Below are 26,528 nucleotides of genomic sequence, written 5' to 3'. Positions count from 1 at the left end.
CGCCCCCCGCCGCCTCCCTCCTGATTGGGCAGGGGTCCCCCAATCGGCTGCGCGGCTGGGCCGGGGGGACTGCATATGTAAAGCCCTACTTCATATTAATAAGCTCCGATCGGGGCTTTAAGTCCTTGATTAGGAGCCTGTGAGAGCTTTGGTCCCAACTGGCTGTGCCTATGGGCTTGTCGCGGGGAGGACGTGTGTGTTAATTGCGCGGTGCCGCGTCAAGGAAACTTTGATTTATAGCTGGGGTGCACGCATAATGGTTGCCGGCCGCACATGGATCCGGTAGAACTTTGCCTCCCTGAATCTTTTTCCCTGCACTACGAGGAAGAGTAGGTACCTTTTTCTTTCCTTTTTAAACTCGGCGTGGGGGTGCGCGTGTCTGTGTGTGTGTGTGTGTGTGTGTGTGTGTGTGTGTGTGTGTGGACGGAATGTCGCTTTGCACACCAATCCAGGTAGCCCTGGGTGTTTTGTGTGCACGGGGCTTGTTTGTGTCTGTCTTGTGCCTTTTGTGTGGAGGGAGACCCCCTCATTCAGTAAGTCGAGAATTGTTCTCTGGCCACCAAGGTTCAGCGTTACCTTTCAGGCAAAGCTCGGGGACTGTCAGTAAAACAGCTGTGTGACAGTCACTTCTTATTCAGGTGCTAAGAATAGGCACTTGGCACAAATGCCTAGTGAACTGTTAAAATGCATCTTTTACTAGGACCCATTTTCCCAAGGAAAGAGGTTTTAAAATACAATATTCAAAATGATTTATACTATTGAGTGCTTCTTATGTATTTGCAGTTTGACAGATATTTTCGGCACCCTGTCATTTCTTACCGGGCAGAGTTAGAGGCGAAATTGTACATTTACTAATTCTCCTTCAGAGAACGACTTAAAAACTAGCCCTTCGCAATTCGGGGCTAGAATAATGTTATTTGCATGGTTAGCGTAAAGTCAGCACTTAACTGACAAATCAGTCCATTAAGTAACATGAGATTTTCACACATTATAAATATTTAAGGGGAGAAAAAAACTAAAGAAGAACCAGTAGTGACTTTTTAAATTTCCCCTTGAATAGACAGTGTTGAGACTGTGAATTTGTTTCGTGTATCATGTCTAGAAAATATAGAAAAGTACTTTTGTTCTTTCATGCAGTTTAATTCATATTTATGAATATCTTTATGCACATGGATCTCTATATATTTGCATTCTAAAGGTGGGGGAGAAACGAGTGGAGGGGGGAAGTAAATTAGGCATTCTTGTATAAATGAGTGGGTCATAAACTTAATTTCAATTTACTGTTAAGGTAAAATATTAGTATATCATAGGAGCTGTCGCTGGTCCATCTTTCTGTTGAGTCAGTTATATTGCCTTGCGTTCACATTACAGTAATACCAACTGTTATAATTCCGAAAAGAGTGCTCTTGGCAAACATTTCTCTCCACAGATTTTAAAGAAGATTTAAAACTCTAGAAGATGAGGTAGTGCATTATAGGTAGATGTCCACTAGCTGTCCTTAGTGACTGCATATTGCATTGCTTTGTAATTAAGTAAGAGATGAAAGTGACTTGCAGTCCGAGTGGCTGCTTGCGTGTGTATGAGTGTGAGTGTGTGTATACACGTATGCATGCTCAAACACATACACACTCACATACACACTCACACAGGGGATGTTAGCCAAGACATGGACTTAGGCGGAGCCGAAAGATCAGAAGGCTGTGCTTGCACCAGTTTGAAATAGTCGAAGAAACAACCTTCAATTGTGTGGAAATAAAAATGAAAAATAAACAAAGGTAGGACTGCCCACTCAAGTGTAGTTTGAAGGTTCGTGGGCCTGGGGCTGGAGCATTGGAGAGTTTTAAATGTCTTCACGTCAGGGAGAACACATTATCTAAACTCACCCAGATTCTGAACTTTCTCTCTTCAATAAATAAACAAAACAAACTTTAAAAATCCCCTAGAGGCTTCTTTTTAAAGTAGTTTCCTTGAATTTAACTTCTTATAGCTAATTTGAATAATTAGTTTAGATAAGCCTCTTAAAGCAGATGCATTTAAATGAAATCAGGGCACATGTCTTTTTGGCTTTGGCGCAAGATTCAAACTAGCTTTCTTTGCTTTTTGGCTCAATTAAAAGTCATCTTTAAAAAAAATACAGATTTATTGTCTGCATGCATTTCTGATGGTTACGTGGTTCACTGGACAGACAGAAAGATCTAATGCTAAGCAACACATCTGCCTCTCTGTCTCAATTAATAAACCACAGAATTTATACATGCTATTAATATTCATAGTAATTGTACTGGGTTAAACCCCATCACGTGTGTGTATACATAGAAATGAAACCAGTTATGCGGTTTCAGAGGAAAATATTGGACAATTTCCGCTTCGGAGGCTGTTAAAAAAGGTTCGTACAATTTATAGACCACTATTAGGAGATTCTAAAATGTTAACCTATAACTATGTATTTTTTTTTATTTTAGGAAATGTGCCAGCACATTAAAGAACATAATACTTGAAAGCTTGTTTCACATTTAATAGCAGTAATAACTGATAGCATAAATAGATGAAAATAATATATCTGCTCATTTTGACATATGTGTCAGTCTAATCATTCTAAATGAGTGTGCTCATCACATGAATCCCTTTCAACCTCTGATTAAAATGTAACATTGACTACAGGATTAGAGAGCGGACTTAATTTTACTGACTGTTTTAACAGTTGTCACAGCTGTTGGAAGAAGGAAAGGCCATTGAAACACTCCAAAACAGGCAAGGCGAGGAGAGAGCAGTTCAGTAAATTTCAGCTTGATCACTGAAATCCAGGCATTGACAACTAAACAAATTTGGGTTTTAAGATTCCTGTCTGGAGCTATGCAAGTTTTATTTTGTACGGTCCCCTCTTTCTGTTTTGAGATTTTGAATTTTTCCTCTGCCTCATCTCTCCTTGTTACAAGCTAAAGTAAATTGTAACATAACTATTCAAGAGTAATACTATAATGTGGACATATATGGGATAAAAATAGGCAGGAGGGAAAAACGTATACAGTAACAACAACAGCAAGCCTAAATCAGAGGGAATGCGATTTTTTTTTTTAAAAGATAGGAGCTTGCCTAAGCCACTTTAGATGTGATATTATTGAGAACTATGAAGAGACACTTTAAATTTATTTTTCTAAGAAAGAATATTCAAACTCCAGACTTGGAACTCATATTACTTTTCTTCCTGTTTCTTCTCTATAAATCTGTTAAAAACACCTGCAGCCTTAAAGGTAGGTGGTGTAGGTGGGGTTTTCAGACGATTTCTTTGTAAATTGCTGGGAGTGACAACTAGCTACACTTAGTGGGTGAGTGTTCTTGGGCTATAGAGTCTCGTAATCTTGCCCATCGCCTCAGTAACGCGAACAGATTAATTCTGTTTTTCCAAAAATTACATAACCATTGTACACATCCCCAAATTACATGTAGTCGAAATAGCTAGACAGTAAGTATTATGTAACATACGATTTCCTCCTTGGAGTAAGCAGGAAAAGTATTCCCGAGTTCAGGGAATCAAGGTTGAATGGGAGTGGTGAGTAAATGATGGGCACCCCACGTTTCACCAGCCCTTTGTGTCAGTGTATTTATGTATCTCTGTGCACATTTGGTGGTAAGTTTAGAAATCCTCCTTTTACAGAGAGGGCTGGAAAACAGCTTTTCACTCCCTGGGCAGAGGCAAGGTTGATGGTGTTGGTTGGTTCTTACAGTGACGGTTTCTCATCTTAATGTGTTTATGGCACTGCTGCTTTATTTACTGAGTCTAGCGTGTTGCAGCGGTAATTAACCCATGTTATTAGCAAAGCCCTTGTGGGTATCCATTAATTCTCTTGCATGGATGATCATTTTTCCAGTGTTTTCTCCCCAAGAAGGTATCATTGTTCTTTTTCTTTTTTAATTCTAAATTGATGGCCTTTGATATATTTCTTTGATTTAATCTGACCTGTAATATATATGTGCCATCTTATAAAGAATGGCATGGTAATTCAGCTTCAAAAAAATGCTAATAAAAGCCAGAAAAATATATATTTTTTTGTTCTTTTCAAAGTAAAAAAAAAAAAAAGAATAAATTAAGGTTTAAAAGGAAAATAATGCAAGAAATCAGTTTTAATGACAAATTTTCTAGATCTTGGAATTTATGATAATTTGAGATCCTTTAATCAGATTTGTACTTAGTTAATAATACTTTAGGCATTTTTGTAAAATATTGAGCCGCAGAAAAATACTTGTGCTTCCCGTGCTGGAAAAAGATAAGGACCATCTCATTAGCCGGGCCATACTTTTGCAATTAATTTTAGGTACATGGTGCCATTTGTCAAAAAGGGCAGGTAACTTCTCTATGATCTATTTAACCAGACTTTCACAAGACCTCTCTCCTGCCAGAACTACAGACAAAGAAGAGACAGCTCTTGTGGAAGGTAGGCATAATGCCCAATGGCAAGTCCGTATCACTTGTGACAAATTCCTCAACATTTGTTTTAGGCTGGTGACTGAACAGAATATTTCTTTGTGTTACTTCTAAAGTACTGTCAGCAGTGAAGGTTTTGTTTATGTTATTTCATAAAATAAATTAAAATCCGGACTTTGGGCTGATACTTTGTCATATAAGTGGCAATTAATAGCAATGGTTTCTATTAAGCCAGTTAATTAGTATCAAATAAACTTCTTAGAATCACCTATCAAGGATTTAGGAATAAAAGATGAGTGTTTACGATACCTCAGGAGAACTTTAAAGTCATGCAGCAGATAAGCTTTGCTCTGAATTTTGCTTCATACCGAATTCATGGAAGAGAGACAATACAGTGTTGATCTGTTATAAGTGCATATGAGCTCTGGCCAGAGCCAGCTCTCTGGAGAGAATCTTTGATTACACTGGCCCAGTTTGTTCAGTTTTTATCTCTTTTACATCCACTGGCCTTGTATTAAATTGTCATTGTCCTAAAGCACAGGAGATAGAAATGAATTGCGGTCCTCCCCATTCTCTGACAGTGAAATATTTAGGTTCTCTTTCTCCAATCATATTTACGAGTGTATTTGATAGTGCAGGGGTGACACCGAGCATCTCTGCCGCCTGACGCTCTTCTTACTGCTTTTGGTATGTTTTGCCATTGATTAGTATTTTCATAGCCATGTGTATATGGATATACATGGTGTATACTATTATAAATAGACACCCATAAGGTTCTTTAAAATCCACTTCAGCTGACTGAACACACGCACGTGTGCTTGAGTGTGTAGTATGCGTGTGAAATACGCATAGAGATGGGAAGAGGTATATATACGTAGAATATAGATATGCTGCTGAGTGTTCCTCTATGTTTATATAATAACGTGGATTTCAAGTATTTTGCTAATCAGTTAGTCACCAGTTAAATTTTCCAAGCATGATTTTAACCTGGAATTAGCATTTCAGGTATTTATCAGGTCTGATTTTAAACTCAGTCAGCATTTCAGGTATCTGTCTGGTCTGATTTTAAACTGTTATGTAGAAGGTAGGTGAACCCAATAAGTAAATTTGTTTCCGATTTTATAAATTTTTAATTCGTATCATTCCTAAATTTAACATCTAGTAATCATAAATAATTTGTAAAATAGGAGATAAGCTAATATTAAATGCATAATTTGATGCTTAAGGCCCATATCCAATAAATAGTTTTGAATTAGCTCTTGGCTACATTCTTTTCTTCTACCGTTGGGCCTGACAAATATATCTTAATATAAACATGACAGCTTTCAGATAAATGCAAAATATTATTTTAATTTATCTGCTCTATATAAATATGTCATTGGCTTTTTTTTTTTTTTTGGCTAAACGCAAATATAGAAAATCAATACATATTCTAGTTGCATGAAGTACATAGTAGATTTGGGAATTTTTGATTTTTTTTCCTAAAGGTAATTTTAGAAGTCTGTGATTTGCTTCGTAAATCTGAACGACTGCCGAGAGAAAACTGATCCAAATGCTCTTTCTGTTCTAGTCCTTGTTCTAATTCGTATTCTTATTTAAATTCCTAGATTCACTTTCTACCTTTATTTGTTTGGATAACACTTTACCAGATTTAATGTTTGCGTTTAAAAAGAAATCCTGCTGTTTTTTTCCTGCCAACCCATCAAATCTAAATTAGCCCCTTTATTATCTAAGGTTGATAAGTGACAGTCTTCTGCCTTGTGAGGGATGTACCTGGCATCTTTTTCTTATTTCAAGTTCATTTTAGACTTATACTTTCTAAGGTCTAGGGAACCCCAGCTAATAAAAACAATTTTCATTCAGAGTTTTAGCAAACACAGCTCTCCTCTCTACTTTTTCTTGACAGGAGTGCCAGCTGTTCCTTTTTCTCTGATTTGGACAGTATTTCTGAGTATTTTCCAAATGTATTTTCTAGTCAATTATACAAAACCATCGGATTGAGAAGATTTAGATGTGTGTGTGTGTGGTGTGTGTGTGTATACATTCATTCATCCTCTTTGTAATTAAAAAAAACATTTTTACGTGTTTAGAGGAAACTTGCTTTTACGTTTTGATTTCTTAAAATGTTATGCCATTTTAATTTTTGGTGATGCATGTATATTTGGAAGATAACTCACTAAGGCAGAGCAATAAAAGAAAAGGTATACTTTATATAAATTGGCTTCTTACTGGTCAATTCAAGTCCATTTCCACATGCTGGCGTAGAACTATGAGTGCATTCGAATATAGATATATAGCACCCCACACTAGCCATTAGAAATATAACCTATAACTACATCTGGAATTCTTTCATACAATATAATAAATGAAAACACTGGCTTTTAGCATTTAAAATCTATTAAATACTTATTTAAGGTGTTAAACTCATGGAGAGCCTGCCTACCTAAGATTAGATTACGTTGTTAAAAAAATAAATAAATAAATAAACCTTAAAAGTAAATTTATACTTTAATTATAAAAGGCAGTCTTTGTCATATGCATTCCTCTGTGCCTTCTCCTATTGCTTTGAGTGAAACAAAATTGTATATATACTTTTCATCATTTTGATTGGAAGTACATATTATGTGTAATACGCTTTGGCAGCACTTACGTAGCCAAAGAAAACAAATTAATATTGGGCATACTGAGGGCTGTCAGGCGTATCACAGACATGTCAATTTGACTTTGCTTCATCATACACCTTCTCCGCAAACAGTTGGTTAAGATGGTACTAAATAAAGAGGAAGCTACCAATAAATTCTCGTATTATATCAGAGATTGATGGGTACTGGAAGTGTAATGGAAACCAGCATGCTTGCTGGCTTCTCTTTAAAATTCTGTGGAAGTATAGATAGCATATATAGTAATGAGTTGGTTTTTTTTTTTTTTAAAGAAAGTATAACTTAAGCTTGTTCAAATCTTTCTACTATGTTGAAAGTAATAATGGGATTTCTTTTAAAAAAGTCTGCAGTGGCAAACCTCAGTAGTGTTATCTATGAAGTAAATGAAGACTTTAAGACGTGGGTATCAGAAGGAGCATTGTCAATCCACTTTTAACAAGGGACATCTCTTTTGTTGTACGTGAAATACATTTTCTGAGAAAGAAAATAATCCTGTGCTTTTTTTGTGTGTGTGGCTTATTCAGTATGCGAGAAAAAAAAAAGAAAAAAGAAATTTAAACATGTAAATCAAGAACTTATGCATAGAAAATAGGCAGAAGCACAGAACATTCTTTTTCCACCTTCATGATCAGAATGGTGCCTTTGTACCCGATAATTCCTTTTTCATCTATTCTAGGGAGATTTGACTCATCCGTAATGGCTTTTGAGAATTTAAACAAAGGACTCATTAAATAAATATATTTACTTTCCTTTTTATACTCACAATGTGAGTTAGAATGTTTTAAAAGGTATACTTTTCAGTTAATATATTGTTACATTTTCTATTTATAATAATTTATTTTGCTTTGAAAAGAAGGCCTAAAATTACATTGAGTTAGCAAAAATAATGGGTTATAAGAAAAATTATATAGACTGGGGTACCCATTTAAGAGAAAAAATTCACACATGAGGTGGTTTAATCGGTTGTCCTTCAACCTCCATAATTCCAAATTATCATAGTACTTCAACATCTCCAAAAATGTACAGTGGCCATGTTGAATTGTATTCATCTTTCTATAGTTGAAAGAATATTCTGAGAAGGCTTTCTTCTCAGCCATCAATCTATTAAAACGGATCAGATATTTTGAAGAAGAATATTACACTTGTGATCAAAGGGAGAGATTTATATATACAGTCAATAAGAATCGTATCTTTTTCCTATGAGAAGGTGACTGTATACAGTTGGCGCTGGGTCCTATGAAGTGACAGAAGCATCCCTTTTATCCGTAGACTTACATAGGGCCCGCCTCATCAGTCACGGAATCCTAGTGTGACTATGGAAGAGCAACCATCAGCTGAATTGTACTGGACTGCACACTTGGCTAATGCATCTTATTGCTCTGCACATCTAAGGGAAGTCTTTCTCCGTTCCTGGGGCCTCGGCAGAGTCCGGAGTTGGGCTCAGCTGGGAACACATGGCTGCCATTTCCCGTCCTCTCCTAGCCGTTTGGCAAAGGGAGGTGAGGGACAGATGGACAGCTTATGCACAGAAGCCCAAGCAGAGGTCCTTTCCCGAGGCTCAGGACTTGGTCATTCAGTTGCTCAGATCCGTCTTATGTGCTAGAAGTGCCATTGTTGTCTTTCGTGTTCCAAAGAGCAACCTGCAGGTGATGAGGTCCGTCTCTCAATTTGTGTGGACCATGAACCGGTGTGAGCATTTTTAAATAGAGAGAAGTGGAGAGCAGGTCATCTCCGTCCATTCGCCTGGCCAACGATTCCTTTTTCTTACCCTCATAGGGGACTGTCCAGTTGATTAGGTCTGAAGAATGAGAAAAATAATGCGGTTAAACAACTCAAGTTGTATTTATTTTTTATTTATTTTTTAAATTTCCTTATAGTGAACAAAACTTTAATGTCTAGAGCATTTATGAGGGTTTTAATGACAGGAAAATCTGTCCTGAGGATGTGGTCACACTATGTGACAGCCTCGCTCTCTATGTTGTCTTCAGTTGACCAGGTAAGTTCAGTGAAGTTCAGTGATGCTGTTGTCTTACTTGGCTTACATGGTAGAACCTCTGTGCCTCCACATGGAGGTCATTGAAATATGGGGGAAATGCCCGCTCAGTTCCAAAAAAAAAAACTTTCCTGAGCCCCCTCAATCCCAGCAGCATTTTCTTTTAAAATTTCTGTTCTACTCATCTGTTTTGCTAGGGTATCATTTACTTCAGTAAAAGTAAGTGCATGATATTCACCCCCGTTTGCATGTATAGTGCATTTTATCCCCCTCCCTCATGAATTCCAAAGAGATTGCCTTCAACTTTCCATATTTATTTTTCTTTTGTTTCTGTTTGTTATGCATTCTAGTCCAGTGCTTTTATAGTGTTTTCTTGATTGTTGTCAGTTTGGGGTACTCATTGCTGACATTTTTGTTAAGCTAATGTCACAGCAGAAAAACCTTTGGCGGACTGGAATCCAGCTACAGTGCGTGGAAGATCCAACTTACATTTGATTGCGTGTAAATACAGTTAGTTAGCTGAGGGTTGATCAGATAGCTTGGCAGAAAGAGAGAGGAGCAGTACAAACTGTTTTCAGTAACTGTGCTGTTCATACACCTGATAAGATTGAGAGAGCTTTTCGAAATGCTGATAGGCTTTGAATAAGAAAAGAATAATCACTTCTCTTGGCACCAGCTTATCAGGAATGAAGTAAAATGCCAACACTTTTACATTAGCAAAAGTAAATGTTTTAGACACCGTGCCTTTTTTCATTCAAGTTAAATAGTAGGGGTGCTTTTGAGTGCGCTGTAATGAATAGAAGGATTTATTACCTTGACTAAATTACAGGTGAATATGTTGATAAAAGAACCTTTAGCGTCAACAGCAGCTTCTTTGATAAGCAGGTGCATCTATGCTGTACATTCTCTGGAGAAATTAAGTATTCCTTTTTCCACTCCAATTCTATTAAACATCGTTTCTGATGTTAGAAGATGCAGCTATGTCCTATGTCAGTTGGGTCTCCTTGTTTTCCAGCAGTGGGGTGGCAGGCACTTGTCAGACTTATAAATGTTGGGGTGCTGTCATTAAGTAAGTCGGTGCATCTGTAAGTTTATATCCTCTGTGCTGAACCAGCAGACTCCTGTACAGGAAATAGTATTGTTTCTCAGGAATTGAATGAGATTCGTTACGCATTTAAGGATCCTTTAATGAGAAGGGAAACGTATTTGTCCGTGTAACAGTCCATTTTTGAAGCACCGCCCCTTAAAAAAAGAGAGATGTTGATTTTGCTCTTCCGTGTAAAACCATTAACTTTCGCAGCTCTACCATTTTCTCCTCTTTGTAATTTGATGCCTACAAATAATTTGGAGTATTCAGATTTGATAAATGACAGTGCAGGAGCAGATTGATTGATTTTGGATTACTATTGATTACTCTCAATGAGATCACTGTGACACACTCGAATCAATAGTATTCGATGAAGCAAGGCACCAGCGTTCTATACATTCAGCAGCATGGGGAATTCAGAAACGGAATGTTCGCCAGCTGATAAATTGACAAAGCATTCAGCTTTAAATAGCCCTTTGTTCAGCACTAGTTCCTTAAAATATATTTCATTGGAAAGTTTGCTGTTTTTGCAACTCTGGGCCTTTCTGTGGAAGAAAGGTCATCAGTTTAAGGTTTATTAATTTTTAACTAAAAACAACTGGGCTCCATTTAGGTGTAAAATAATTTAAGCACTTACTGCGGGCAACCTTCCTGCTTTTGAGCTGTTGCTCCAAGGTTTCATTCTTTTGCGAAGATGTCAGTTGTCACCATAAAAAACGCATCACTCGGTTTAAAATTCAAACGGAAATAAAAATTCCTGCCTGAGGAAAGCATTATAGTCAAAATAAGGCGGCCTTGACTTTCTTCAGAAGTGGGCGTGCTTGGCGGCGGTGCTGGCAGCGCGTAGGCAGGCAGGTAGAGCGCCCTGCTCAGCACACAGCTGCTTTTCGCCTTCTTATCTGAGGGTATTCATCATGTCTCCAATACTCCATGCAAAACACTAAATATCATTTGATCTAAAAGCCGCGACTACTGCTGATACACTGAAATCTTTCCATCCTGAGCAAACTTACAGTCATTGGGGGGAATAGAAGCGCCCGTGTTTCAAGTCCTTTAACGAAGGACCTCAAGGGTAAGAGGTTTTTTTTTCTTTTTATCAGATCTCATTCTTGTGCAGTCCTGGCACTTGGAAGCGTTTGCTCTTATTTGGGATTGCCAAGTTGCTTCTCAGAAAGGTGAGGATTCTGGTAAACACTCCCTTGATTGGATACGTGAATGTTGTCATGGGAAAAACTTGATTTCCGATGAAATTTTGACTACGAGGCCCGGATACCGAAAATCGTAACAGGTACAAGTCTTGAAATAGACGTAGGCAAAGTCTCTCATTTTGATAGCAATAGAAAAGAACAAAACAAAACTAGAGATGGCTTTCTGAGGGAAAATAGGTAGGAAAGTCAAGTGTGGAATCGTGACATTCTCTGACAAAACTCGAGGCTTTTTTGCATGAAAGTGAGGTGATAAGATTCTAATTATATTAGGTTGGACCCCATGAAAATGCCGTTTCTGTGGGTCAAAATGTGGCCCAAAATCAGCGATTTCATGTGATTCAACATAATAATTAAATTTATTCCTATACTATTCACATTCCATAAACAAATTGAAAGCGACAACTGTTTTTTTTTTTTTTTTTTTTTATGATGGGCTGCGTGAGGTGGTTATGGGAGACATGGATCCTCTGTACACTTATGCCAAGTACATTATGGTATCGTTTTTGTAACAACTGTTTTTTTCTTTGCCATCATTCGAGAGTTCCCAAGCACACAGTATTATGCACACGGACAAGGGACCACATTCAAGTCCTAACCCTCCAGAAAGAGCACAATGCTAAGGGGAAAGAGTTGGGAAGCAAATCGGGGAAAACATGCCGACCGCTGAGATGCTGCATCTTCACTGTCGTTCGCTAACAGAACCATAATGTGCTAGTTAGCGCTTTTCCCCCACCCCCCGAGGGATTAAGCCTGTGCTCCATTAAATCTCTCACCCTTGCGGGGTAGGCAGGTGCTGAACGCCCCAAGTTGGCAGGGGAGCCCTGATGCTTTATGGGCGATCTCAGGTAGGAAAGGTGCTTCGGGAGACGTAATAAAATGACTCCAGAGCTTCCACTCACAGGTGCAGCCCACAGTGGAGCTGTGTCCTGCTGGCCAATAGCAGCTCTCGGTGCCCACCTGAGGGCAGGTCCGGCTCCCAGAGAGGAAGGGGATTGGCTCTGCTTTTAGGTGTGAGGGAGGGGCTACAGTGTCACCGCTGGAAATGTCAGCACAAAGTGCATCTTGACTTGGGGTCACATCAGGACTGGGTATGTTGTTCTCGCTCTGGGTAAGTGCACGACGGCTTCCGTCTTGTTTCTGAGAGGAGGGTGGACATCCTTTCCTGGGACATGGATGGAGCGAAAGCCTCCAACTGGTCCCACTGCCAGAGTTTTTCCCTGAGTGGTACATTTCCGTCGTGTCCGTGGCACTGAATTTGATTTGTCGCTGGTGCTAAGATCAAAAAAGAAGTCATTCCTTTTGATGTTTGCTATTAGACACATGCAGTGCAGGGTTGGGGGCAGAGGGAGTGTCGTCTTCACATATAAGTTACTGTCCTGGTCACACAGTGGCCCCTGATGGCAGAATATATATTTTGTATCTCGGTTCATTGTGGATATACAATTCTAGGAAAGACGTGAGCTCTAAGTATTTTAAATTAACAGTAAGGTTTGTTTCAGGTACAGATTCTTTTGGTAAGGAACCAGAGCGACTGGCATGTACACCTGATTAAAATGACTTTTCTTTTTTAACTGTAATGGCATTAATTTTACCAAAAAACACAAAAGACTGAGGGATATAACTAAGCCAACGGGGTTCAGTCTTTCTTTGAAAAAAGAACACTTGATTGCATTTATTCTTGGGTGGCCAACTTGGGACATCGGAGCCTTCTCTGCAGATGAGAGGGAAGACCCGTGGGTCTGCTTCTCCTGGACGCTGGACCCCGGTCCGGCTTCGTTTCTAGCTCTGTCCAGTAGCTTTTGTCCAGCATCTCAGCTACTGGGATTCCTCGGGGCAGCGTGAGCCCCAGCCCATCAGCAGGCTGGTAGTCAGCAGCAGGTGTGAACAACATAAAACAGGATTAACACTGAACCGAAGTGTGTACTAAAAACAGAACCCCTGCCTGCTTTTGAAAGAATGGCAGCACTGGAAGAGAGAAGCCACCCTAGTCCTGTGTACCCCTTGTTGGCTAAACAGTGTTCAGTGGACTATGCAAATGGCTCTGTTCAGGTGCGGACAAAGCATACGAGGGATCGCGCCCTCGTTCTTCTGTCTCTCTCCTTTTTAAGTGATAAACTCAAAACTTACTTAGAAAACTCCCCTCAGACTTTCAGCAGGGGGAACACAGAGCAGAGCAAAAGTGGTTCCAGTGACTCTCGAAGCAGAATATACAGGGGAATGTTGCAAAAATACTTACAGGCTAAAAGCCATATCTCCCACTCTAAAAAAAATTATTGGTTGGTTGATTTGATTCTAGGATATTTTTGTGTTATTATGTGACTTAATTTCTATTTCACCCGGGCAAGTGTTCCACAGATAAGTAAAATAAGTAATTTCTTAGAGATTATGGGTCTCTTCCCAGTTTTTTTTTTTTTTCTATCAGTGCTACCTGCACAGGAAATAAAGCCAGCAAAAAAAAAACAAAAAAGAAAAGAAAAAAATTATAATTATTATAGAGGACTACATGGATTTAACAGATTGGGCACTGCATTGAATTTATGGCATTTGAGTCACTTTATCAATATTATATTTAGGAAAGAGAAAGGTGACATTTAAAAATATGTTTCTCTTTAAATTATACTAATTCTAGTATGTACTATATGTCAGATTGAATTTTTGGATATCTATGTTTTCTTTGTTAGGTTTAGACTAACTTGTATTTGAAACTTTAAGATTTGTTCACATTCAGACGGGGCTATAAAATTGGGTATAATTTTAAAATTAATTAAAGAAATCATATTTTATACAGACACAGACATATACATATATCTACACACAAACACAGACACACACAAACTAACTTCTTTAAACCCATGTGAAGCAAATATGTTTTGTTTTGCATTCATATGTAATGGCATTACATTGAATTTTCATATTCCAAAAATATGTTCAATATAGATATTTTTATAAGATAGATTTGTTTGAGAATACCATAGAGATTTTACTAAGAGAATAATATTGAAATGTCAAAAATCAAAATCTTATCATTCACTTTCAATAGCATCTTATGACAAACATTAACTTTATTATCCTTTATCCAGGGCTTAAAATTACCTACCCATTTCTTCACTTTCTGCTTATACTTACTGTTTTTTTATTTTTTAATGGCTTTTTTTTTTTTTTTTAGCTGGCGCTTTGCTACTACTTTTATTTTAGAATATTGTCTGGCAGTTTAATTTTGGCATTCTTGACATACATTGAATACACCAAGAATATCTAAATTATTATGACATTGAAATTCTAAAAATTATATTTTAATCTTTAAATGTTTATTACCATTTGCCTTATAGTATGTTTCTAAGAAATATGTCTCTATCCTTCTGTTTAGTATTATTAAGTACTTTCAGTATGTACATTAATTAGGTTGTGGGTGAATAGCTTAATGATAGTTAATGAAATCAAGTTTAGAAAATATTAGTTTAAAATCAATTTTTGAAGTGTATTTTTTATAACCACCTCTCTGGTGTCAAATTGATTGCTTATAGTAACTTCTCGTGTTGCATCAAAAAAGATTACATGCATTCCTTTGCAATTTTTTAAATCATTAAAGTAATCAATTTAGTGCATTAAACTGCATTTTCCTGGTCATTCATTCAAAAACACTTGACTGTGCGTAGGCACTGTCCTGGGCACTAAGATTCTGAAATAAATGATAAAATTATAAAATGATCTTGAGTGCATTAAAAAATACACATGTGCTCGCACGCACACACACACACACACACACACTTAAAAACAGGACTTTTTCTGTCTATGCCTCCAACTTAGACTTGGATAAGTCTTCGGAAAATTATTTCCGGAAGTTAGGTAGCAGCAGTTTTACATAAAGCTTGAGTAATGAAGTTTCCATCCTGATTTTTTGGTTTGGGCTGTTTAGAGCTGATGTGAAGTTGGCATCATAAAACCAGCTAGGAACTGCACACGTGGGCCCTGAATATTCAGGAGTGTGACTGGGGGTCTTGGAGCTGTTGGGCCTGGTCAGGCGTGAGCTCCCTCAGCTAAAACGCCGGACAAGACTTCCTCATGAAGCCTTTCAAGATTTGACCACCAAAGTTGCCATTATATCTGAAAATGCTCTAAATTTTTTGGACATGGTTTGTTTTTTAGACTGGAAAAGAAAGGAAGCGGGGAGGGGAAACAGTTTAAAAGATCTTGTAAGAAACAGAATCTACGAGATCATGGGAAAAGCAAAGGGATTTATTCGAACTCTAGATGATTTCTTGTGGTTTGTTTGAGGAGAAAGGTCTGGCATTATAAATTATATCCATCAAAGTAAATGAATATGAGAAGGGAATAAGGTAGTTTTTATAAGGAAACCTTGCCCTTAATCTTGAGATAATCTTCCAGCCACTGTCTTTGTCCAGCATTCCTGTAAAACTACCCACTAGACTTCCCAAAAGTATGAGATTTCAACTGGCCCAGAGACTGGAAGCTGGACTTCAATGTGGTCCTCTGCCTCTTTATAGCCTCTCTTCGGAGGATGCGTTTTATTACAGTGTTTTATTTACTTATTTATTTCGAAGATACAGACTGACTTGCTTTAGGTCATTACAATTATCGTCTTATGCATTTTTAGATGTGTATAATTAGATGCTTAGTGAAGTTAGGTAATAAGATTTATATTGGCACCAGTTAAGTTTATAGAAGGATTAAAATCTTGGTGGCATGGTACCATGGCCAACCGAAATGTGCCGGAAATATCTCAGGAGAGTATCTGTCAAGTATTTATGCTCAATTAAAATCCATACTACACGTTACAAGGTGATTGTCTCATGATAGGTTGGCATTGTGATGTTGCAAAGCTCCTGTTTGACGTGATATGCAGTGCAGTTTTGTCGTTGTCGTTCTGGACTATAGAATTACAGACTTTGGAAGGGAAGTGAGAAATATGAGATAAAAAACTGTCTCAACTTGGGTACAGTTAATATCTTCTGTAACACCAGAAAACTATAAAAATATAGTCTTTTTAATCCCCTCCCCTCAATAGATGCAGTGGGCAGCTGACCTTTATATAAGAGCTGAGTCACCTCAACTATGTTTTCCCTTCATGTGTGTTGTTGGCAAAATATTTGTGAAAATATATATTTTTTCCCCATCATCCTCCTGAATTTTCTGGTATCACTCCCCTTGAATCTTCTTCTCTTCACTTTTTATTAAGCTGAGATGGAATTTTAAAATAGATACGTCTTCTTTATGCATAGTGCCACAATGCTTTGGGAAAGCTTGGCCGTAGTCTTAACAAAAAAAACAAAACCAAAACCAAAAAAATTCCCAAACTCTAATAAAGCAACAGCCTCCAATCTTGGGGTTTGCCGGGGGTCTGCTCATTGGTGATTTCTCTAGTACTGGATGTGAAGGATTTGTCCCCTTCCGCCCCACCCCCGGAGTCCACAGTGCTCCGTGTAGGATGATGATAACGTACCTGGAAGGAAACGTCGGTCCCCGCAGCATCAGACGTCCCTGCAGCATCGGACGGGGCGCCGTGCCATCTGCCCCACCTGCGGCATCCAGGAGCCCATCTGGTGACTGCAGTCGCTCATCGCAGGCCTCTTCTGAGGAGCGGTCGGGCAGAGAAGCAGGCGGTGTGAATTATTTAGGTAGCTCCTACAAATAAATAGAGGGAAAGGAGAAGAGGAAGCGGGTCTCCGCCCTGGGGCCTCGGATGCTCTGATGCTCGAAAGCATTTGGTTTGCATGTAGATATAGATGTATAGATCATTGTGCAGATTACAAACCAATGAGTTTTACCTTGATTTAGATAGCACTCGGCTTGTTTTGCACTTAAAATATCGCCAGCTTCAGGTAGGGAACCTTAGGGACTTTCAGCATAAATGAAACTAATGAAATGTAATATATTTAGACTGATTTAGCAGAAATAAAACAACTGCGTGTCCTTTCTGAAATAAACGGTTGTGTGTGTGTGTGTGTGTGTGTGTGTGTGGACAACACATTTGACTTTTTTGTGAATTGTAATTTATATATATTGTGTCCTTTTTTCCTACTTGATAGAAAAAAAATTAGAAAAAAATATTCTGTGTTGATTTTGTTTGTGTATGTTGCCCATCAAAAATATCTTAGTTAGCTACTGTGCACAAAACACTGTTACTGGATTTAGAGTACGCACTAATATATACTAAATATGAAATGAAAGACTTCAATCCTAGAAATCTCTGTTTGACTTTGCATGTTTTGGATATAGATAAACCACATAGAAAGGCACAAATACTCTAGAAATTGCCTGATGAACTCATATGAAATACTTAAAGAAATGGTGAATTGGAGTCATTTATATTGAAATGGACTCTATTGAAATAAGGAAAGTTTAACAAAATGATTTTAAAAGGTTTATTGGTATCATTTTGTAGCTAACAAGATAGGTTTACAAGGCATTAATTGTCATTGAAGTCTAGGAAGATCTAGTTTGTATAAAAATGATTCTAAATTTAAAATGAAGGTTTTAGAACCATGAATGGAATTGGTAGTATCCAGACTTAACACAAAACAAACTGTTTTTTTTTTTTCTCAGAATCATTCAGAAGATAATATAATTTTGGGGTGGGGATAGGGGCTTAATTTATGATTCATTATATATTTGTTTTTACTTGATAGAGTAATACGGATAGGTGAATGATGTTATATGTTATCTCTAGTCTGTTTATGTTTTAACTGATAAGCCTATGATAGAGCCATGAAAAGAGAATATATTTTTGAATATTTGTGTTCCAGAATAGACTGGATTCTTTAGGGTGTGTTTACTCCATCCCACTTGACTCGATTCGGTTGCAAAATAAATTTAATGGATCTGTTTTTATGAGCCAGTAAAGCTCCAGCCTCCACTTAAATAAGCAGCACCTACGTGGAGCAAAATATGCATGAAAATGAATCACATTCTAGTTCAAAATACAACCGCTTCCTATTTGTTCAAATAAAATACTTTTTATTTCAAGGAAATTTCTTTATAACCAGCTTCTTTCCGAAAAGTATTTGAGATGATTCCTTTTTATCTGCATTTGAAACCATGTTCCAGTGCCAAATAAAATGAGATATTTGTCTTAAGGCAAAGAACTTCATAAAATTTAAGGGCATGAAAATGTAAAATTCAAGAGCGGCAGGCAACATCTCCTTCATCCCCTCATTCCACCCTTCTTCCATCCATCCCACATTTCCTCCTTCGATGTCCCAGGCCCCTCTCTCCCTCGCCCCACACTGAACGACACCCTCACCTCCCCCAAAGGTTATATTTTTCCAGAATTTTTAACAAGGACTTTTACTTACTCTTCTTAAATTTTCTTTTCCTGGAAAACAGTCTCTTCTTCCTAGATCCACTTGGATACCATTTGCTGCCGATTGAATGACTACTCTTGACAGGCCAAGAAAGGACACTGTCAGCAGCGACATGAATTAATTAGAAGTACCATGTAGCTGTTAGTGGTCATGGTTAACTGCAAGAACAGAAATTCTCTCGCTGTTTAATTGGCAACTTCGGGGAACACGTAGAGATGGTTTGAGGCTTTGTAAGTGCACAAAGTCATGTTATAGAAGAAGTATAAGCACATCTATAGAAGAACACTTAAGCTTCTTACATATTGCTTAAAATTGCTTTTATTCATCACGATGTGCTCATTTTTTAAATTTATTTTTTATTTAGGACTCAGGAGTCCTCCTGAGTGTTGTTTTATCTCCTTTTGAGTTCTGATGTTAGGGTTTTATGAGGTCTCTGATCTAATCTGGACAGGGCCAGCTTTATGTTCTCTCTGAATAATTCACATGCATATGATTTCATCCGACCGTGTGTTTGCGTCATCTTTGCCTGGAGTATGTAATCACTTACTTTAGCCGAAGATTATGCTAAAAAAATATATTTGTTTTGACAGAAGGCTTTTAGAGTTTGGTTATTTCCATAAAATGACAACAGAAACTTAGTAAATTAACATACACCTGCACATATACCTGCTGTAAATCTTTTACATTTACATTCATCGTCTCTCATAAGACTAGAAAATCCATAATCTGGATGTTAGTTTTATTTTTATTTGATTGGCGTTTTCATCGAAAGCGTTATTTAAAGACATGAACATTAACTTTTAAAGAAAGCTAGGTGCCCACATATTTGTCAGGAATTTTCAAAGAGAAATTTCATAATTTGTCAAGGAAATTCCCAGAAGGAAATTAGTTAGTGTTACGACTTGCTTTTTAAGAATGCTGACTTTATAATTATGTAGTCAGTTGGTAAGTCTAATGATTTAATTAGAACCAAAAAATTTATTGAATGTTAATAAAAGCCATTATATAACACATTCCATATTTCAAAAGTAAATCCCCATTTAGTGGTTCTTCCTGAAATTTGCCATTGACGGTTTAGTCAGATCGGCTATATTTATGGAAGGTTAGCTGCTTTAAATACTGCTCTCTAATAGCAGTTATGGTGTTATTAATTATATGGGATAAGTAGCAAATAGTAACATTCATGTTGCTTCTTAATAGCCTCCCATAAAGAACTTCATTACCCCATTCATAGGGAAGAAGAGGGAGGGAATAATACACCACGGGTATTTTATGGGCCCATAAGTGGGGAGGAAAGGTGACCATTTGGGTTTTCCCCAAAGCAAGCCTAATAAATAGAGTGGTATTTACTTAGGCACTGAAGACAGTCGACATGGCTTGGTCATCTTTCGTTTCGGAGTGTCACAACTGGCCCAGACGTGATGACAGATTTCTTTATTTACTTAGAAGGTATATATTCAAACTTGGTTGTCTTTGATGGCAAGAGAAGACAGGTTGGCTGATGAGTGCAAACAGAAGGAGCAGCATCTGTGCATGCAGAGGGATGAGGAGGCTTCTGGGCCCTTTCTGCTCCCATCTCCTATCAAAATCTGGCAGAACGTCCTGCTGTTAGTCTCGGGATCGTAGTTTGAGGGTCGTAGTGGATGCAGGTTTTAAAAATAATACACTTTATTTTGGGATAGAAGATACTATAGTATAGGTTATGGGCTTGGGAGACAGAGGCCTGTATGCTGTTACTTAGAGCACGTTAAGTTTAATATTCTAATAAAATACCATGCAAAAAACTGCTTGGTGAGAGTGGGCACACAATAAATACTTCACGCCCCCTTCTACTTTGCTCTTAATAATGGGGTTGTTGGTGGCACTCGAAAAAGTACAAAACTGAGATTTCACTTCTCAAAGCCAAATTGGCTTCTTACCTCAACCGACAAATTCTGAAGTCGAAATGAGTCATAATAAGGATTAGTCAGGGAAGCTTGAATTGGACCTATTTCTCCTGCATGTGTGACTCCTTATCAGCCTCCTGCTACTTATAATTGCCGGATTCGCTTTCTGAAATTAGCAAAGGGAAAAGCGAAGTAAAGGCAGAAGCCTCGACCCCCGCACTTTTCTTCACTGCCTGGGTCGTTAGCGGATGGCTAGGACTATACAAATGTAATATTTAATTATTACTATTGGAAGAAATGTAGGAATAAAACTATGAAGGGGAAGGTAGAGATTCTAGCAGATGACTATGAGGTTAAAGATATTTGAAGAGGTTCTCATTTTTTTTTTAACTTTAAAATTTTTTTCAATTATAATTGATGTTCAGTCTTGCCGTGACTTCTTTATGTCGTTAGCTATAGCTTCTGTTCAGCTAGTCTGCAGATGGTTCTCAGGGGTGGTGCTTCTGTAGCCTTGAAGAGGTTCTCTTGTCTTCAGCTTCTCTTATCTCTTAAAGAGCATCGGTATAGCCTGTCTTTGATACTATTCTAGTAAACACTGCAATCTGGCTTCTGAAATTCGAAGCCCCTATAAGCCTTGTTACCAAGAGTATGAGTGCCCAGCTCCTGTCTTTAAGAGTGTGAGTGAATGAGTGTGTGCGTGTGTGCATGCGTGTGTGTGTGTGTGTGTGTGTGAGAGAGAGAGAGAGAGAGAAAGAGAGAGAGAGAGAGGGAGAGAGAGAGAGAGAGAGAGGGAGAGGGAGGGAGAGAGGTGGTGCTCAATCTATTCCAGGTGAGTTTCCTGAAGGAAGGGTTAAATCAACTGGTTGAGCAGATTTTACTCTCCTGTGGTGATATTTTATTTATATGGTAAAATGCTTGGGAAGTGATTAATTTGTCAGGGGAACATCTTGTTATTGTAAATTTGCTGCACATGTAATAAAATGGCCATGCCATAAATGGAGAAAGGAAGATTTTTAAGAACTGAAATTGCCAGAGGGTCTTCTATATTTCCATCAGTTTATTTTCACTCAGATTTCTCCCTTTAAAAACAACAGCTTCAAAAGACTCCTGGCTTGCTGTTAAGAGAGGCCTCTGAGCTCTTGAGTTTAAAAAAAGGGGGAGGGGGCGGGGGAAGGAGTGTCATGGAAAAAGCAGAGACGGGGAGGTAGTGTTGGTGCCTCGTTTTCTCTCCCTGGATCGACGATGACTGATACATCCATTAAATTTCAGCCCAGGCTGATTGACTGAGTGGTCTTATATAAATTAAAAAATACAGGTCATATACCTTTTCTGATAGACTGTAAATGAGAAACAGGAGTTCCTTTAAGCCTCAAAAGAGGAAATCCATCGACGAGGTTTCGAGTCCATAAGGTGCTACAGCGTCAACTGTTCTTGCTGTGTCTGTACCGTAAATTTTAGTTAATACACAAATATTACACTAGCCTTTTAGTTAATACAAATATTACACTAGCCTTCCCTCCACTTGCTCCAGAGAGAAGTCATTCGTAAATGAACTCACGTGATGTAGAAGAGTTTCTAGCTTTTGTTGCAGTTCGAACTTGTGCTTTCCAGATCTGAAAGGAAACAGAAATCATTCCTTGCACCGTTTTTTTTTTTTTTTTTTTAGTGTAACAAGTGACAATGGCATTAGTTAAGGAGCAGTGACTTTTATTCACACTCATTCTCTCGGCTCCATGTCCATTTGTCCATTGGAATGAGCCACTTATCATGCCTCCAGGTTTCTCCTCTTTCAACATCAAGAGTTATGAAAGGAAAAGACCATTTTTCCCTGGCCCTCCATGACAGGCAGACTGAAGATTGTGGTCATTTGGATTAAGAACATATCCATCACCAGCAGCCAGCAGGTTATTATTATGTCGCCTTTGAATATATGAATTTCATACACTGCATGTTGGAAGTCTAAGAATGCCAACTTTTTAGATAAATAATTATCCCATTGGTGATGTACGGCACACTGTTGCCACATTTTCTCACTTTTACTGCATTCTGCCCTTATCACCCACGACATAAATCTTTTGCTTTCATATTTAGTAAAACTACTCGACTAACAACCCCCTATGCTCAGTATAGTCAACTGATCACACACCATCATTTGACTCTCATTATTTGTTTTCTTGCGACAGATATTTTAGTAGATCGTCTAGTTTAAATTTGACAGCGTATTTGATACATCCATGCAGGTAAGTAAGCAGATGACCTCATTTATGTGATGGCTGTGACCTCAGTATGCAGGCCTCAGCTTCGTGAGCGTCCATGGATAGAAAGATGGATGAATGAACAAAATTCCCAGCATCGGTCAGTGTTCTTATCTGAGCCCGCTAATCTGTCAGCTGAATTTTAGAGAGTGGAGAGAAATATGTACATGTGGAAGAAGGCTAGGACAGAGGTGCCCATTTCTCAAGAGATTCATTTTTTCTAAGCCTCGGTTCACTGAGTCACCGAATCTTTGATTCCTTAGGCATGGGACAGAGGCTTCACTCTACGTCTCGTGTAGAGGTTTCTGGGGTGATGAAACCGAACCCCTTTCTCTGTTTCCCATTTCTTTCTCCGATCTTCCTCCTTCCAGTTTCTTTCTCACCATAAACCTTAGTTTCTTTATCTGTAAAGCTCAAGCCTATACACTCACCATCACTTAAACTATGAAATTTGTGTTTCCCAGGAAACATATGTGCTTAGAGTTTGCATGATGACGTGTGTGCTCCACGAGGTCTGTCCACACTGTCTTGTCTTGTTCTCCTGTAGTTGGTGGCTAAGATGGTTGAATGCAGCTAAGTGGTTTTGGAAGTGATCGCGTGTGGAAGTTAGCTACTTTCCCTAACCCCAGACCCGTTTAAATGAATCGTTATCCACATGGCATCTGGTGGAGGGCTCTAACTTTATTAGTTTCCTGCGTAACTTTCACACCACCTTAATGCGCAGCATGGATACTTGACCTTCTCTGAAACTCACCACATTTCCTTTGGAAAAGGCCTTGTTGTTCTTCATGGGCAGAACTATCCCTTGTATATAGTAGATACTCACTAAAGGTTTATGAATCGATTCATTTAAAGCTCTGATACAAACAAGTGGCATAACCTCTTAATCTCAGGTACTGAGAAGTTGAGGAGATTGTTTTGTGTGCTATTGTGAGCTCTTGTTGCGGAAAATCAGGACAAGTCAGAATGCATATCAAAGTGTTTAAACAAACATCAATCATAACATCTCTCAAACCCCAATTGTTTTTTTTTGGGGGGGGGTTGGTTAGAGCCTCAGATAAGCATGGATTTATATTTCAAAAGTAGGTACAGATTTACTTTCATATTGGATGATTTCAAATTTTACAAATCACATTTTGTCCTACAAATTTATCGTAATGTTTTACATCTGCATAACTCGTTACGCTTTTCAAAGGTTTTCATGCCTTTTCTTTTGAGTCCCAGCATTCTGTGCATAAGATAGTATTAGCATTAATTAGTGCTCCCATTTCAGTTGTTAGAGCCACAGTGAATTAATTAATATGTATTAATTATGCATACTGATATAGTTAATTAATGACAGCGACTAATTGGCCAGGAAGTTCTACCTGACATCTAGCTCCAGTTTTCCATGCGGTGAAATAAGTCAGTTTCCCCTTATTGGAAAGCTATACTCCTGTACCAATCAAATAATAATCATCCTTTAAGCCTTCTCCTTTCTGAGATACAAGTAATCTGGTATTTTCTAAGTTGCTCGGTAATTTTGACTATTCAACAATATTCTTTGTTCTTGGTCATTTAAGGACTAAGCTACTTTTTAAAAATCTTTTTGTTTTTGTCACATTTTTGTTTTCATGGGTTCGAATAGTCATCACAGATACATCATAGCACTTCAAGTATACAGTTGTTTAGGAAAATTAAAGCACTGAACAATAAAATAGAAGATTGAAAAGTCAGTAGTTATAACTACAGTCGACATATTTCATTGGCTATTACAAAGTATTGTTAATATAAATTTGTGGCACAGCATTTTGTAGTTCAGTGTACAGGATTTAGACATAGAAAGTTCAAGTTCTGGCTTTATCACAGTCCTGTTTTCTCTCCTACACAGATAAAACTTTTCTCACAGGGTTGTCTTGAGAACCAGTGTGTGACTATAACTTCTTTTCCAATAAAAAGAAAAAAAAAATTTTCAGATACCTTCTTGGGACATATGAAATCATAGCAATATTTTTTAAGAACAGTATCTTGAGAATTCATCCTCTCTGAGAAGTGGTAGAATAGAGGACCATTTATGCCATCATCTTCATGACCTCGACTAACTCTTATTAGAGTCAGAGTTTGAGTATTTAAAGTAATGTCAGACTGCTATAAGCCAGACACGAAACCTTGTGTAATAATCAGGTTGACGACAACATTAGTAAAAAATCACGATGCCTTCAGTTGACATAAGGCCTTGCAGTTCATTGCTTTATTCATTCAAGAAACCTCTATGAAGTGACACATTTATTAAGTAGCTATCTGAGTTCAGCATTGTACAAACTTCTGAGGATACAGCATCCAGTTGATACAGCCCATGTCTTCAAGGCAAATTTCAATTGAAAAAAACTTTTTATTTTGAGATAATCGTAGACTCAAAGTGCAGTTTTATGAAATAATACCAAGAAATCCTGTGCCTTTTATCCAGTTTCTTACATAATTGTAGTACAACAACATCACAGCCAGGAAGTTGGTATTGACACAATCCATAGACTTTATTCATATCTCACAAGTTTTACATGCATGTGTGTGTGTGTTAGTTTTATGCAATTTTATTATATATGTAAATTCCTGTGACTACAACCATAGTCAAGATGAGAACGGTTCAACCACAAGGTGTTAATTTGTTTTTTATTTAATGCTTTATAAAACATGATTTTTTGTCAAGGAAATTTTAGCTTGACTGACTCATATATTATTTATGTACCACTAGGGGTGCAAAAACCTCTTTTAATGATGTCTGGAGTATTTATCTTCTCATTTTTATTTTCATTCCTTTTGCCACGATCTTAATTCAAGTCTTCATCATTTGTCTGGATGGATACAATAGCTGTCTAGCTGGACTTTAAACACTGTGACTTCAGAGATTTAGTCTATTTGTCTTATTAGGTTATATTCCTAAAACTTAATAGGGGTGAATAAATGAATATATGGACATCACTGCAACCAAAACTGTATTTAATAAAAACACAGATTGGGTTAGTTCTCTTTTCTCCATAGAAATCGTGAGTAGCTTGCCATCACTTACAAAATGGCATTTACATACCATAGACCTTCCATAATCTGGCCTCAACCTACAGTCAGAACCCAGAGCAGATTCCACATCCCCTCTAGTTCTTCAGAACCACCCCTCCTTCATCCTCTGAGCCCACCCCGCATTCTCCCCCTTCTGGGCCATCCTCCCGTGTCTTAAAATGGTCTTTTTCCTTCTTGCTCACAGATATCCTTCTGAATTCAGTGCCAATAATTTTTATTTGTTTTCCCCACCACTCACTATGTGATATACTTCCCATTTAGCAGATTCAGAAGCAGAGGTTTGTAGATGATATGTCAGGGCCCACGGTTAGTAAACGGCAGTGTCGCTGAACCGAGAGGCAGAGCGGAGGGGAATGAAGTCCGGTCGGCTTTCTTTCCTTCCAAACCATGCACATGAATACGTAGAAGAATTTCGTGTTTGTGGGGACAAGAATCTTATACATTTTAGAGACAGTACAGAAATGTGTTTGTCCGTCAGATCAGTAGACTTATTCACTGTGGCTCTGGCTTCACTTTCATCCTTTGCTTCTTTAATAGGTTGGAAAAAGATCGGGCCTAAGGGATGGAAACCAGAATTTGGACTAGGCTCTGCTTCTAGTTCTGGGTGTCCTTGAATAGGTCGTCTGCCTCACTTCCCTGA

At 38.0% G+C, this 26,528-nt stretch overlaps 1 protein-coding gene across 4 annotated transcripts in view; it reads left to right on the top strand.

Annotated features, from left to right (window-relative positions):
* ESRRG (estrogen related receptor gamma) overlaps window positions 1-26,528 on the top strand; it is a 445,088-nt gene that overhangs the window by 231,478 nt on the left and 187,082 nt on the right. For 2 of the 4 annotated variants that reach the window (XM_023534164.1, XM_023534163.1), the window contains exon 1: window positions 22-329. The exons of 1 other annotated variant lie outside the window; for it this stretch is intronic. In XM_023534164.1, the coding sequence (XP_023389932.1) occupies window positions 274-329 (56 nt within the window). In that variant the 5' untranslated portion in view covers window positions 22-273. Of the gene's footprint in view, window positions 1-21; window positions 330-26,528 lie in introns of those variants that run through there. One more of the 4 variants, XM_011366118.2, reaches the window with a different exon arrangement.

The sequence above is a fragment of the Pteropus vampyrus genome, unplaced genomic scaffold (genome assembly GCF_000151845.1).
Source record: "Pteropus vampyrus isolate Shadow unplaced genomic scaffold, Pvam_2.0 Scaffold121, whole genome shotgun sequence".
NCBI classification, from domain to species: domain Eukaryota; kingdom Metazoa; phylum Chordata; class Mammalia; order Chiroptera; family Pteropodidae; genus Pteropus; species Pteropus vampyrus.
This window is presented reverse-complemented; position numbering and strand designations above follow the sequence as displayed.